We start from the raw sequence: 16,241 nt of genomic DNA on the forward strand, positions 1-16,241 counted from the left end.
ACACCCCGGCCTAGGCAACCGGCGTGCAACGCAAGAAAATAAAAATAAGGAAAAGACACACGAGAAAAAAAACACTAAGGCTCTCCACCAAAATCCCAAAACGAAAGTATTGACAAATCCATTCACAGCTATTTACAACAAACTATTTATTTACAACACAGGGGGAGATCGCGACCATGACATACTGAAACACAAGGCTTAAATACATAGAAGGAGCAATCAGGGAATGGACCACAGGAGGGAAACACAGCTGGGGCAAATTAGACCTGACGAGACAAGGAAACGTAAACTGAACACACTGAGATAACACAGACTTTCAAAGTAAAGCAGGAAATACATGACAGTCACGCAAAAAACAAAACACTGACAACACCGAAACGTAACAATGGGCATAAGTGAGGCGGTGGACCCTGAAGACTTGCCGGGTGTCTGGTTTGGAGATTCCCAGGGAGATTTGCGAGGCCCGGGTATGAGTTCCATCCTTGAGGGGATGACGGTGGCGGGGTCGCTGGAGGCAGTGTGGCCACATTTGCTGGCAGGCTCGGGGGAGGCATAGTTTCAGAGCAAGGCTCGAACCAGGCATGAGCAGCAAGGGCTCTGAAGCTTAGGTTCAGGTTCATTTATGATCTTAGGTATTTTATTGTGAGTTTTCTCACTTGATTATTAGATTCCCTCTTGTGTCTTTGCCCTGTGTGTCTGTTTATATATGTTGTGTGAGCCCTTGCGTCTTGTTTCCCTCCTTGTGTTCCATTCCAGATAAACACTCCTCTACCTCACTAACCCCCTAAAACGAGTGAACATACAAAACCGTAACAAGTTTATTCTTACTAAGAAACTTGCTTATGTATGTTACATTCTTTGTTGTTACTTTTTCATCTCAATAAACTTGCTGTGTGTTTCAGGTGTGTCAAACTCCGCGTGTGCAAGCGCCGGCTCTTCACTTGCACTTTAATAACCTTTTTTTTGGCAGCCTTTAATAACCTACTTATATAAACAACGTCTCATACAATCTCTGTTGACCTCATTTGTTTATCATCTATCGTCTCCTTTAACCAGTGGAATTGTTTCATCCTCAGGGCCTCTCCTGGCACTACAAACATGAATCTGCACTTCTGCATACCTGTGAACTCACCTGTGCTTAACTGTTCCTTATTCTGATTCTAATCTTTTACTGGTAGATCCAGTTTGCCGACAGACATGAAAGCATTGTTCCAGGAAATCATCTTTTACATAACAGTTTCCAAAAATACACTGATCACATGATGGCCAGAACAAGCCAAAGAACCTGCTGAGACAAAGGTACTGTGCAGAAGGGAGTATGGCTCTTTAACCCTTTAACAACCTGCTAAACCAAACGGTTGAGAATCATTTTAGGAAGGCATATTTTTTTGACATGTGATAGATGAATGAAATTTAATGTTTGATTTTTTTTTTTAAAGTGCTCCACCAAACGGTTGATTTGTCACTTTATGGTGCTAATGCAAACATTAACCTAAATGTTATTAAAAGCTTATCAAACATCCAGACTACAACTCTGATACCGATGACAGCGACATCTGCCTCCTGCAGCTCTCCTCATCTGTGACTTTCAGCAGCTACATTTCTCCCGTCTGCCTGGCAGCTTCAGACAGCACCTTCTACAGCGGTGTTAACAGCTGGGTCACCGGCTGGGGCAACATAGGAAGTGGAGGTGGGTCATAAAGACACCCGTTCATTTTTAGAGAAATAATCACTTTAATGCAGGAAACAAGTGTGCTGTCTCACAAGTATCTAGAATAAGCATATTCTTCTATAAGGTTAAGTCTGTGGAGACAATTCAAAACAAGAAAGAAAGATTATGTGTAACCAGTTGGAAACTATATATTAGTCTATTTCAATCAAAATCAATCCTTTTATACAATTTGTGTCTCAGACTTTGTTGGCACATTTCTACATTTACTTTGTTTTACTGCCACCAACTGTCAGCCAGTGGAACAGCACAGGATGAGCCACAGCAGACAGACATGTCCAACCTTTGAGGTGACGCTGAATGTGACAAATATCACTCTGAGCAACACGACCGGGACCAACATAGCCATCCTCCGTCTATCTGCCCAGCCCACCCTGACCGACTACATCCAGCCCATCTGCTTGGACAACGGGAGAACCTTCGCCGAGGGCTTGGCGTGCTGGGCGGCCGGTTGGAGTCCTGGAAGAGGAGGAGGTGAGTCAGCAACATGAAGGCTGACAGAGTTCTGCCCAGACTCTGCACCAGTCCATCTCTCAGATTACACATGTGGACCACTGCACTTACAGTTTCTTTAGTCAAACATCAGGATTTTCTTATCTTTCATGATGTTAGCTGAGGAAGTTATGCAGCAGTTTCAGACCTCGGTGGTAAACTGTGGGAACTCATCATCGAGTGAGAGCATCTGTACAGACGTGTTTGCACTGCAGCAGGTAAATGACTGGATTCTTCTTCTTATAACACTGTCTGCTGACATGTTGTTTAATTTGGATTTAGCTGCTTATTACAGTCACATGTTGAATTTGGATAGTTCATCATCTTGAGTTTCCAGAGTGCTTACAATCTTTAGAAACATGTACAAACATAAAGCAGATCTAGCTTTGAAGTTTCAGTCTTCATTATGGGCCAATTAGATTTCATTTTAAAGAGCTTCTCTATTTTGTGTTATTTTTAAGCCTTTTTACATTTTTTTATTAGAGGGAACAACCTGGCACCCAAATAATTCTGAATTTTAAATTTGAACCTTCCCGTCTCTTTGTTCAGGGTGATTCTGGCGGCCCACTGATGTGTAAGCAGGGCGGCTCTTGGTTCCAGGCGGTCGTGTTAACAGCTCCAAGCTCCTCTGCCAGGAGGAGACGAAGCTCAGTCATGACCTTCACCAGAGTGAGCTCCTTTAACTCCTTCCTGACTGAGACCCTTGAGATGCGCTTGGCTCCGGCTTCCAACACCACTGCCAACCCCACCAATGCCCCCATCACTACCTCTACCAGCAGCACCTATACCGCCACTATGGCCACCACTACAAATGACTCAAATAGTGTGTTTGACACCAGCGGGGGTCGTCCGGCTCAGGCCTACACATTTGCCATCTTCCACCTCCTCAGCCTCTCCCTTTGTCTCCAACTCTTCCTGTAGAGAGTCTGACCTGATTTACATGATGTCGCGGACACAAATGAATGTGAACAAGCCTCGACCTTGAGACTTTCAGTCGTAAAGCTGTGCCTGCAAAAATTTGACTTGATTCTTAACAGGTTATCTAAAGAAAGCTCAGTGTTGAAGCTGTGGAGGATCAAATCATACATTCTGCTGGACGAATCATCAGCACAAACATCTGGAACACCTGATGGAGAGGTTGACTACAAATCTTAGTTAGTGAGCAGAAGTCAGCAAATATCTGCTAAACAGATAAAATGAAATAAAGAATTTACATGTGGAAAACAAATGTTTGATATGAGGGATGAAAGAATAAAAAAAATTGTGGGGTAAACACAAAATGTGTCTGTTTTATTGCTTTGAGATGACGTGGAAATCCTTCCTGTTTGCAGTAGTCCTGGAAACATAAACAGGAGTACAATCCCTGAACATGCTCATGTACATATGGCACTGTGTGCAAACTCAGCTGTAACTTTGTAGCTACTTCCCGAGGAGGGAGGTTTTAGTGGGAGGAGATAAAACCAAAAGAAGCTTCTGTGGTGTAAATGTGGATTTAATAAACCATTCGTCAAAAACAAGGTACTGAAGGAACTTTCAGCAAAACAGACATCAGCTCGGCGTGACCTCAGGCCGTTTCATAAGGCACAAGGTCTCTTTTGGCGTTGATGCTTTTAATCCAAGACCCGCTGCTCAGGGATAATAGCACCGTTTTAGAGACCTACAGTCGACATTATCACAATCCACCAAGGGCGGACCCTGATCAGGAAGGAAGCGAAAACCTGCCCATTCAGTCAGCTCTGTGTGATCCGAGTAAGATCGATGCAGCTACTCAGATGAACACACAGATGGTCCAAAGGCAGTAATTATAGTAAATGTAGAGGAGGATATGTGATGGTGGTGGTGGGTAGTCTCTTAAATTAGCGGAAATTAGTGTATAGAAAAGGCCAGCCAACCATAGTGATTATGGAGCCACATTTACAGAAGAAATATATCAGCATACAGCTGCCGGTTAGCCTATCAGTGGCAAGGCAACCCATTCTCTGGCAATGAAAGAAAAATGTTCAGTCTCAAAAAGTCAAAGAGAAAAAGTCAGTGAATGACTCAGAAGAGAAGGTGTAAGGCCGGTTCTGTGTGTAGCCACCTCCATCTCCGCTGTAAATGCTATAACAAGTATAAAATTAGTTCGGTGGATGAGCACCTCCATCCTCGCCTCCTACTTCATCCTGATCTCGAAGCATAAACAGTTGCAGGTGTCGCAGTCAGGAACCTGGCAGGTACAGGCACAGTCCCACCTGGAGCACTGTAGGAAAGAAAAACACAGCAGCTCAGACAGGAGACTAACTTTCTGGGCAAGGATTTAACGGCAGCACCTGCTGTGTCCCGAAGAACCCGCAGAAACCAACAAGCACGCTTGTGTAGCTTCACCTGTCCCAGCAGGTGAACTTCTCCTGCAGCCAGGAAGCTGTTTTACCCACACACATTCATTATTTTAATTTACCATTATAACCCTGACAATAACACTTAGATCATGAGGCGTGTGGTGATGCATACCTCCTGATTTTATTAATGCAAACCAAACTATACATTTTGCATTAATGATACACTTTGATCAGCTAACACAGCTGACAATCTTGATCATATGTAAGCTCACTTTCTTCACATAAGGCAACAACAAGAAGCAGCTTTTTCTACAGCAGCACAGAGTTCAGAGGTCAGCTGTGGGTTTAACAGCCTGCTGATTCAAATTCTTTGTGGGTTGCAGCATGATATGGAAAATGCAGTGTTGTTTAACATTTACATGATCTGCAAACCTTTGTCAGTCACGGTGGGGCGGTCCAGCACCCTCTGAGGAACCTTTCCTTTCTGGCGACAGCTGACACACAGCTCTGCACCAAATGTTCACCTCACTGTGAATGGGGTCACTGGCTTCCCAGTTCACAGACATTATCAATACACCATGTCATTACTGATAACATCTGAGATCACCAGGATTAGTGTCTCCAAAGTGGTTTGAGAAAGTGAAGGGTTGCTGGTTTGTCTCCAGTAATCTCATTTGGTTTAGGGGTAGTGGCACCTGATGTGACCACTACAGGAACAGTGAGGCTTCATTTTATTTACGTCAGTTTTTAATCGCTCTGCTTTTAATGACTATCATTGATTTATTTTATATAATTATTCACTGTAAAATGAACCTTCTGCCCACCTCATCAGCATCATTGTTTGAATGTGTCTGAGTGTTTTATCACATTTTACACCAACATTGAGGAGAGTGTTTCCAAACGTGAGCTGATGGTTTCTGTGCCGGAGCTCGTGTGACCGCCAGTGCTGCTGGTTTACTTACAGAAGCCGGAGAGCAGGATTCAGCCAGGAATGGTCCCACAGCCGGCAGGCGGCAGTCGCACATTTCACCCAGTCTGATGCACTGCTCGCACACAGAGAGGTCTGCACAGCATTCACTGCACTCTAAAGAACAGTAGTCCTTAAAGGCACACAGAAATGCAAAAATCTGTCACATGACCTCAGTCAGAATCCTGCTAGACCCCGGACGTCACGCTGTAACCTCAAATACAAGCTTCTTTAAATGCTGAATAAATAACCCTTCCACAGCTGGGTCGGATGATCTTCTCCAGAGTCCAGTCGTCTGTGTTACACTTTATAAACTGCATCTCTCAGAATCAGGGGAACAGTAAAAGTGCATGCCTGCCTGCACAGCCACAACCTGAATAAACCCACAGGGTTAACTACTGCAGCTCAAGCAGACACAGGCATGTTTCTGAGAACTACTGAGATATAAAAGTGTTCATAAGCTGTAAAATGATAACTGCCAGCTTTACAATAGAAACATTTCATGTATATTTTCCTATACCTGCATGAATCCAGCAGAGAATTTTATTATAAGTTCAAAGCTGACAGCACAGTGGGTAAAACACAGCCCATAGAGCAAAGACGGGTCCCTGCAAGGGTCAAACCAAAGCTAAGTACCTCACAGGGAACCATTTCTTAGTTTTCTGGTCTGTAAGAAGCATGAACAGAGCACCAACCTTGAGGCAGTATCGGATCCAGAGCCCAATCCCTAGGACGATCATGTACAGACTCACAGTGATCATCAGCACTGCAGGTAGAGGGATTGCAAGCCTCCAAACAGGCAACACCTGAAGAAGAAGACCAACTGAACATCAAACACAGTCGAGCTGAAGAGGCGTCACACCTGCCGTCCTCTGACAAAAAGTAATGGATTAAGGTTCCTCACCGGCATTGTGTTTTTCTGAAGTCAGAGGAGCCTCGGGAGTGTCTGAGGAAAACACAGAGACTTAAAGTTTCACCAGGACACAGGAAAAACTTTGCGTTATCTTCTGTTTCAGAGAAAATCAGCTGCCAGAAGCACCGCGGCTCGTCCACAAGCATTTCAGAAACCTGTGCTCAGCTCTTCTACGTTTGTGGACACGAGGGTGCTGCCGGAGCCACCCCCATCAGAGAGCCACGCGCACTACAACCACACAGGATTATCTCAGAGGTTTCTGTCGCTTTTCCTCCTAAACCTCTCCACCTGTTAAAATCGGGTCTGCAGCCACGCCCATCAGCTCCAGGTTTGTCCTCAGTGCTTTTTACCAATCTGGAGTGCTTCAGAAACCAATTTAATGGAAGGAAGTCTAACGCTGTTATTAAAGTCTGGCCGTTTCTGAGCTTTGAGTGATGTCCCTGTCTGTTGTTCTGATTCTATCTCATTTACTTTTCTTTTGTTTCCCTCTAAAGGATTCTGGCTGGTTCCTTGTTTACAATACTTCTTTAATGTATTTATTTATTTCACATTATTCTGTCATCTTTAGCTCGTTCTGTGTCGTTAGCTCTGAAACGTTTTTATTCCTGATGAATCCGTTTTGGCAATTACAGTTTAACTGCAGTTACCTGTTAAACTGAAGATGCTGCCGTTAATAAAACCATTTAAAAGCCTGAAACGTTACAGACGTTTTACAACGAAACAATAGACCGGAAGCTCCTCCTGCGCGTTCACGGCGCTCTCGGTAACAAACATGAGCGCGGAGAGTTTCGGTGAACTCACATTTGTCAGGTTTGATCGCTAAATGTGGAAGAAAGCAGTTTCTCTGGACCCACCGCACTGCTACTGCTCAAAAACAAGACAACGCTCGCGCTATGGCGGTGCCTGCGTTACTATGGAGACAGAGGGGAGCCCACCAGGAACAAAAAAGGCGAGCGCGAAAACCGTCCAGCTGTCCACAGCTTTGTTAAAACCGATTATTTTGTTATGAAATTTGTTTCGTGTGGTACAAATCTGACAGATTATGATGATGATTTATGATTAGAATAAAATGCAAATTCTGATTGTGGTTGAAAATTAGGAAAAACTTTTTTTAGATAAGAGAGAGATAAGATTGTGTTGATAGGAGTTATGTGGGTTAGTTCAGCTTCACAACTAGGGGGCTGTCTAAACCAAATTGTGATATATACTGTCTTATATTTACATGCATGGATGTGAGCCACGTTAAAATAAAGAAGCTTGCTCACTACTACTGATGTTTTAGAGGGAGTCTATGGCTGACGCGTGTTCCTGGTTTCCAAAAGAAATGCTTCCAGTTGCATTATGATTTGAAGACTATTTATTACAAACTGAAGATGTAACAGTTATCCAGAACTACCTGTGCACACGGTCAGAAAACCGTGAGACTCCTAACCTCTCTGTCCATGCTCCGCCCCTTCCCTCTTACACAGGGTTTCATGCTACTATCCGGTCGTTAAGTGATGACGTGACGAATCCTACTTCCGGGCCTAAAGTAGTCTGCGTTTAATATGGCTTTTGTGTTGTTAACATGTTTAATGTTTTGTATTTTCTTCTATTTAATCTCAAAAAGCTCCTAAAACAGTCAGTGATCACTGTTGACCTCCCTCGGCTTTTATTACCGCTAGGGCTGCCACGATTAGTCGACTAGTCACGATTACGTCGACTATCAAAATCGTCGACGACTGATTTAATAGTCGACGTGTCGTTTGAAGCTTTGTAAGATCACAAAAGACGCAGGAATAAGTAGCAGGATTTAAGAGTGTAATAACGGATTGAAACAGAAGATGGCAGCACTGCATGTACAAGGATGCCAGCTGCCGTTAAACCCCAAAGAAGAAGCTGTGTCCCAGAATTCATAGCGCGGCCCAGCTCAGTTTCCAACAATGGCGGCAGCTAGTTAGTTTTAATATTACTCTTATTATTCTTTCTGGGTCACAAAATAAACGTTTAACACATTTTCAGGCGGGAATGTAGCTGTGTAAACCTCAAATATCTGCTCAGTTTATCAAGACACCGCATATTTTCAAAAGCGCTCCGACGTTTTCGGAGACGTCTGTTACCCACTAGCTCGTTAGCTAGGCGGGGGCTAGGCTAACTAGAGCCGTGAGAACACCGGACTCCCGGCAAATCGTTTTCAAACCCACCGCCGTCTTTCGCTACTCAGGTTAAACATATGAGTCACTTAGATAACTTAAAAATGTTATTGTTTGGCTTTTTTTTTTAAGTATTTTATTTGTTCCTGAGTAAATCGGTTTGGCTGAGATTAAAGTTATAGTTTTTACACAGCTGAATAAACATCAAGCAGACAGCTGATTATCAGAAGTGTGAGATGCTGGAGAATCTACTCTGGTGTCCTGTTATATTTTAGATAGCAAGGAGTTTATTAAACTTCACTGAAACAAACTATCATCTTGTCTTTATTTTTAGTTAGCACATACCTTAAACACTTAAAGCTGTAAGCTAATGATAGTTATATAAGAGCAGATGCTGCTGGTGCAATAAGCTGTACGTTTTACGTCCAATGGATGATGATCTGATTAGTCGAATAATCGCAAAAATAATCGGTGACTAGTCAACTATCAAAATAATCGTTTGTGGCAGCCCTAATTACCGCTAATCATTTATTTAAGCTCAGTTTTTAAAACCTTAGGATGTAACTACAGCCCAGCCCATGCAGCAGTATATGAACGACTAACCTCGTATTGTGGATGGATTATCTCAGTTGTTCTCCTGGCTGAAGTTTGGTCCTTTTACAGCATCCTGCCATGCGATTACATTTGTTCCTGACCACCGAGAACACTCACGTTAACTTTTATCGAGTGGAAAAAAAGTTAGCTTGTTTATATTATGCTAACATAGCTGTGTCGCTAGCGGTCACGTAGCACATCATTATATACCAGCTAGCCAAACTTCAGTAACCCTACAAACGTCCCTGCTGTTTAGTTTTCTGTCTTCATTTATGTTGGAAGTGATAACAGAGCTGTACGTTTTAATTTGTTTCCAAAACCCCGCAGTCAGAACATGCTATATTGTATTTAGATAGAAGCTAGCGAGCAAACTTCCTGCTAACTTCTAACTCTGTTAAACGTCATAAATTCCGTTTTCATGGATGCCTGGATGTTAAACTCAATTGTTACACCTGGTAGAGCAGAACGCTGATCATTTTATTAAAGATGAAAGACTTTAGACAGTTTTTCAACTCTCAGTAATGCTGAGTGATCGTTTGATATATGGACCTGCAGCGGAGTTTAGGTCCAGACACGGCTAGTGATGTCAGACTGAACGACCGGATTGCACTTACATACTTAAAGTGAGAGGTACCCCCTTTTAGGTTCCAGTCTCAAAACAGTGACTTAAAATTACTTTATGTAAACACATATATTTTCACATTTATTAATCCTGAAAAAATGTCTTATGTAATGAATCTATGAATTATAAAACAAACATGAACTCAATCGTAAATAAAAATATAAAGCAGACGTCTGGCGCTTACAATAAAATAGAACTTTATTAATCCCTCGGGTGGATTCCTCTGGGAAATTCAGTTTCCAAATAGCACAGCACCAACAGAAGTTACAGAATGTGAGCAGAATATTATATATGTCCACATATATAAATACAGAGACATGTGTAAATAAAGAGAATACAAAAGGGATAAATAGAATAAATAGGAATAAGAATACAAGGGAATTGCACATTTCAAGTATTGAAGTCTATTACACCGTTGGTTATTAACAAAAAGTATTGCACTGTGAAGAGGCACTACAGCTTAGTACAGATTAGTTGTTCCCCCCTCCTTTGTCCCCCTGTCTCCCCTCCCCTCCAGAGAGGAGTTGAACAGTCTGATGGCGTGTGGGACAAACGAGTTTTTAAGTCTGTTGTTTCTTGTCTTTGAAGCAACCTGTCACTGAACAGACTCCTCTGGTTGTTTATGACTGTGTGCAGAGGATGCCCAGCATTGCCCATAATTCTAGCAGTTTTTTAGTGTCCTTTTCTCTGCCACTGTCACCAGAGTGTCCAGCTTCATGCCGACCACAGGGCCAGCCTCCCTGATCAGTTTTTCCAGCCTGGATGAGTCCTTCTTTACTGTGCTGCTCCCCCAGCACACCACAGCATGGAAAAGTACTCCAGCAACCACCGACTGGTAAAACATCCTCAGGAGCTTCCTGCAGATGTTAAAATTTAATTCTAATTTTGATTTTAAGAAGATCAATGAAAGATGAGAAAGAACAGGAATTCTCAGAGAAAAGACAAAAAGCGTCTCTTACTCAGGGGAACACATCGCTGCATCTTTCGAGGTGAAGTTGGAGTTTGATAGCACTGAAACCAATAACTCACAAAAATCTTTCAGGGTAATGTTGTTTTACCGTTTGTGTAGTCTACACACTCAACCTTTTGAACAATAATTGAGTAACTGGCATTTTAACTAGGGAATGACTTACACTCGCTTCACTGGCCTCTTCATTAGGTACACCTTGGTAGTCCTGGGCTGGCCCCATTTTTCATATGGAGAGGGGGTCAATTAATTGATACCCAATCAACGACGGCACCAGTGGTTGTGAATTTTTCACTCACTCTGTGTCTACACACCTCTCTGCATTTAATTATTAGTTATTCTTAATCTCTGGCTCTCTTCCTCCGTGTGTCTTTGTCCTGTCTTATTCCCCCTTATTCACCCCCAGCCTGGCTGACTGAGCCTGGGTGTGCTCGAGGTTTCTTTCTGTTAAGTTTTCCTTCCCATTATTGCCAAGTGCTTGATGTTACTGTTGTTGTGATTTGGTGCTTTTTAAATGAAATCGAACTGAAAAAAGACTACTCTACCTCACCAATACCTGAAAAATATTAAAGAAAAATATGATTATTAAGTCTGTGAAGGTTCTCAGTCATCCAGGTCATTGTAGTCAAAGGAGCTTGCAAAGAAAAGCGTCTGGACTTCTTTAAGTTGCTTGAAGACGTTTCACCTCTCATCCGAGAAGCTTCTTCAGTTCTAAGGAACTTGGAGTAATTAGGACCCTACACCACCGGGCAGAACATGTTCCCTCTAAGCCTGAAGGGAAAAAGAAGGAACACACACATGTAAAGGAAGCACTCAAAACGTGCGGCTATCCTAAATGGGCGTTCTTAAAGTCAGCAAAGAGGCACAGAAAAGAAGACCAGACACCAGCGAGGGAGGATAAGAAGGACAGACGCAACAACATTGTCATCCCCTATGTAGCCGGTGTATCAGAAATACTTAGGAGAGTTTTCTCCAAGCACGACATCCCGGTGCATTTCAGACCCAGCAACACACTCAGACAGAAACTGGTTCACCCGAAAGACAAAACGCCAAAACACAGACTTAACAATGTGGTGTTTGCTGTATAGTGCAGCATTTTTTTATTTTATTTTATTTTTTTTAATGAGTGTACGTGATGTGTTGGTTGTATGTTTGTTGTTTGTTTTGACATACTGCGAATCAATTTCCCATCAGGGACAATAAAGTTACCATTGATCATTGACCATTGACCTCTACATTGGAGAGACCAAACAGCCACTTCACAAGCGCATGGCACAACACAGAAGAGCCACCTCCACAGGACAAGACTCAGCAGTCCATCTGCATCTAAAGGTCAAAGGTCACTCTTTCGAGGATGCCAATGTTCACATTTTGGACAGAGAGGACAGATGGTTTGAAAGAGGAGTGAAAGAAGCATCTATGTCCACTGTGAGCGACCATCTTTGAACAGAGGCGGTGGTTTACGACACCAACTCTCTGCCATCTATATTCCAGTTTTGAGATCCTTCCCAGACGCCTTAACGCCCACTCACATCCTGGGCCATCTGATCTCAGGAATTCGCATGATAAGGTGGGGCCAGGTTTCACAATGAACACACCCGAAACTCTGGCTGATTGGGACCCACACCCAGTTTCACACCTTGGCTCAGGCGATTAGAGGATCATCAGGGGTCCTTTTGTCCCTCTGTGGGGGGGTCACTCCCACTAGGTTTATATCTGGGACTCTCCACCATTTGACCTTAGAACTGAAGAAGCTTCTCGGATGAGAGGTGAAACGTCTTCAAGCAACTTAAAGAAGTCCAGACGCTTTTCTTTCCAAGCTCCTTAGACTATCTTTGTAGGTAGTTTGTGTGTGTGTGTGTGACTTTAAGAACGCCCATTTAGGATAGCCGCACGTTTTGAGTGCTTCCTTTACATGTGTGTGTTCCTTCTTTTTTCCTTCAGGCTTAGAGGGAACATGTTCTGCCCGGTGGTGTAGGGTCCTAATTACTCCAAGTTCCTTAGAACTGAAGAAGCTTCTCGGATGAGAGGTGAAACGTCTTCAAGTAACTTAAAGAAGTCCAGACGCTTTTCTTTGCAAGCTCCTTTGATTATGATTATTAAGTTTATTCTTACTAAGAATGACAGTGATGGCAATGTTCTGGTTTGCAAAGAAAGGGTGGAGTCTCTGCTCATGTTTTTTTTGTTTCCTGGTTTATTGGTGTCACATTGTTGTCATTTTTCTATCTCAATAAAACTCCTGTGTTTTAGGTGTCTCAACCTGAGCTTGTGCAAGCTCTTCACTTGCTCTGGATTCAAGTCTTTAATAACCTGCTTATTTACAAAAAAGTGTCATAAGATCTATTTTGACCTCTTTGTTTATGACCTTCAGGTCCATTCCTGGCACTACAAACATGAACCTGCACTTCAGCGTGCCTGTAAACATGTTCCCTCTTCTTCTTGTTATCACTTACTGGCAGATCGAGCTTGCTATTTGCTTTCAGAAATAAAATGTTCACATAATGTTACCATTACAGTATTTCATGAGAACCATTTTTTAAAATCCCCCCACCCACCCCAAAACACACACATTTTCAGGGTAGATGTTCAGACTTGAATCACGAAGAATCATGAAGTCACAGAGCAGGGTTTTTTTTCCAAAACAAGTTAAATCAGCTGTTTAATCAAAGGGCTTCTGATGGTTTGTATTTATAAGGAGGAGGAAAATCACAGGTGTCTCAGTTCCATCCAGTATTCCAGTAATCCACACCAGCAAGCACAATGCCACCACCCTGGATCAGCTGAACTGTATTGATATTATCAGTAACACCTAAAAAGATTACAGTATAAATGAGGAAAAAACTGTGTTTGAACCCACATTATGAACCATTACACTGTTAAGGCTAATTAGTAAGATGTAGCTATGCCAAATCTGCTTGAGATTAGCAGAACAGAGGTAATATGAACACAATATATGTTACGCACACCAGTACTGAAAACTAAAGGCATCACAATTTGCAGAGGCAAATCATGCGGCGAGAGAGAGAGAAGTGGACCCAAGAGCTGGCACTGGTTACCCCGAGTGAGTGTATTTACAAGTGAGGGGTTACAAACAGAAGCAGGGGTGGCATGAACAGAAACTAAGGAAAACCTAAACTGGGAAAACTGAGAAACATGAAACTAAACCTGAAAAGCGAGGAGACTGAGGGTTGAGGTAACACAGGGCATGACAAACAGATGCTCGGACAAAGAGCAGAGATAAACACACACAAAAGGGGTGTCCAAATTCATGGGCTGCATCCTCCTGAGCTCCCGTCCTTCGGGGTCTACATGGGCAGGGGTCCTCAGAAGGTCGGATAGACCGGAAGTAAACGGCTGTGAAATTGGACGGTCGAGCCTTCAGATTTGCGTCACCGCTGTGTCGGTGGAGTTTAATAAACTCGTCCGTCTGCTCCTTGCTGTCTAAAATATAAAAGTACACTGACATATATTCTCGACGTTCTCACACTTCTGTTTAATCAGTTTTCTGTTTGACGTTTATTCAGCTGTGTGAAAATCCCGGAGGAACCCACCCGAGGGATTAATAAAGTTTTATTTTATCTAATCGAATCTAATAACTTTGATCTCAGCCACACTGATTTACTCACGAACAAACAAAGCAAGCCAAAACAATAAAAACACAAACCAGCACAAACGTTCGTCATAAATTTTGTTTGATTCCGTTAATGTGTGTGTGGGGGGGGGGGGGGGGGGGCTGTTGACCTCTAGAAATTTTTGTTGATATCTTTAAAGTGAAAGCGGCACAAACAAAAAAATTTGCAGCATAAACCAGCACAAGTGTTTGATACCACTTTTGTTGGATTTGAAGAAGGCGGGGGGCCAACTTCACTCACATCTCTAGTGTGACCCTCGAGCTCCCGGTCAGCTGTCGAGCTGGTGGGTAACAGACGTCTCTGAAAACGTCAGAGCACTTTTGCAAATATGTGATGTCTTGATAAACAGAGCAGATATTTGAAGTTTGCACAGCTACTTTCTCACCTGAAAATATGTTAAAAGTTTATTTTGTGACCCAGAAAGAGAAATAAGAGAAATATTAAAACTTAGTAGCTGCCGCCATTGTTGGAAACTGGAATCGGCTGGGCCGCGCTATGAATTCTGGGATATGGTGGACCATGAAGGACACACCCGACCCATCCTTCAAATCCGGGGAAAAGGAGGACGCATTTGTCGGCCGCATTCGGAGGAGTCAATGAATTTGGACAGCCTTCGGCGCGTCGCTGTGATGTAATCGGCCCACAAATGCGGCCTCAGGAGGATGCAGCCCATGAATTTGGACCCCCCCCCCAAATATACACACACAAGGTAACAAGGAAATGGCACACAGGAGGGAGACACAGCTAAACCTAATTAGACCAATCACTTATTATTTATATAGTATAACCATAGAAAATATAAATAATCTCTATTGTCTTTGTGACTCAAAGGTGTCTTCTTCATTTCCTTCTGAGAAAATCAGTTTTGTTCTCGTCTGCATAAGGGAAGTAACTGCACTCCTACTGAGCATGTGCAGAGTATTTAATATTGCCCTCAGTCTCCCCATGCCACCTCTACAAAATAAAGAAAACTGCAGCTATCACTGAGAAATAGAAGACTACACTTTCACGTTATATAACTGGCAGTGAACTCAGTTCATTTGTTCATTCGGGGAAACCTGGTGCAGTCTGACCGATTTATTCCTGGGCAGGCTCATTGTTGGCACTTCCTATTGTGTCAGTCCCGCTGTCACTGCAGATAAATATGAAATGAATCTGTTTCCTTCACAGAACAGATGTGTTGTGTATCTTCATCTTGTGTATCTAGCTCATTCATTCACAAAAACCTGATTCAAATCATATGAAATAAGTGGATTTATCATACTGATGAGAGAAACAACCTGTCTTTGGATGGATGGGTGGAACAGAATCTTTTAACGAACACCAAAATGTTTGCTGTTTTTGTTACATTTTGTGTTTGACATAAAGAAAATAAATAAAGAAACTGATGTTGCTGGGTGATAAAAGTATATCTTTTGTAGAAACTGCAATCTGAGATATGAGACTGCACATTGGTCTCAGGGAGAATTCGATGGCAGTCAGTAGGAAGACTTTAAACATGAAGAAGAGGAAGCAGCTAAAATAAGAGATGGAGAGCTCTGGGTGGTAAGAAAAAGTTACCAGATAGCTGGGAAAGCACTGAGGGAAACATCCAAGAAGGTGTTTGGTGTACTGAAGAAGACTTGGTGTTGGAATGAGGAAGTACAGGAAAGCATTCAGATGAAGAGAGAAGAAGTGGGATAGTCAGGGAGCTGAAGGACATAGACAGGACTGCTGGAAAGGATTAATAAAAAGGTTCAACATTGCTGCCTGGAAGCTGAAATTCCTGGATCAGGTGAGCTGCAGTGAGGTGTTGGGTGTGTCGTCAGACAGGTGTCTGAGAGAGGTGTGCTTAATGCAGACAGAGAGGAGGAGGAGAGAGGAAGGTTATTTATG

At 42.8% G+C, this 16,241-nt stretch overlaps 1 protein-coding gene across 4 annotated transcripts; it reads right to left on the reverse strand.

The window, feature by feature from the left end:
• Nucleotides 1-130: 130 nt before the first annotated feature.
• On the reverse strand, nucleotides 131-7,354 carry LOC146712023 (uncharacterized). 4 transcript variants are annotated; one of them, XM_085455129.1, is made up of 6 exons: nucleotides 7,221-7,353; nucleotides 6,411-6,452; nucleotides 6,202-6,312; nucleotides 5,502-5,639; nucleotides 4,359-4,460; nucleotides 2,125-2,188 (listed from the first exon to the last, which is right to left on the reverse strand). In XM_085455129.1, exons 2-5 carry the CDS (start codon nucleotides 6,414-6,416, stop codon nucleotides 4,374-4,376), a joined length of 342 nt encoding a protein of 113 aa, XP_085311255.1. In that variant the 5' UTR covers nucleotides 6,417-6,452; nucleotides 7,221-7,353; the 3' UTR covers nucleotides 2,125-2,188; nucleotides 4,359-4,373. The 4 variants fall into 4 exon arrangements, with proteins under 4 accessions (XP_085311252.1, XP_085311251.1, XP_085311255.1 ...); XM_085455126.1 differs by lacking the exons at nucleotides 4,359-4,460; nucleotides 7,221-7,353 and adding an exon at nucleotides 7,067-7,186 and having other exon boundaries at nucleotides 131-2,188; XM_085455125.1 differs by lacking the exon at nucleotides 4,359-4,460 and having other exon boundaries at nucleotides 132-2,188; nucleotides 7,221-7,354.
• Nucleotides 7,355-16,241: the final 8,887 nt, after the last annotated feature.

This window comes from Copadichromis virginalis, linkage group LG4 (assembly GCF_057382275.1).
Source record: "Copadichromis virginalis isolate Kocher_CV1m ecotype Utaka linkage group LG4, C_Virginalis_male_GT1.1, whole genome shotgun sequence".
Taxonomy (NCBI): Eukaryota; Metazoa; Chordata; class Actinopteri; order Cichliformes; family Cichlidae; genus Copadichromis; species Copadichromis virginalis.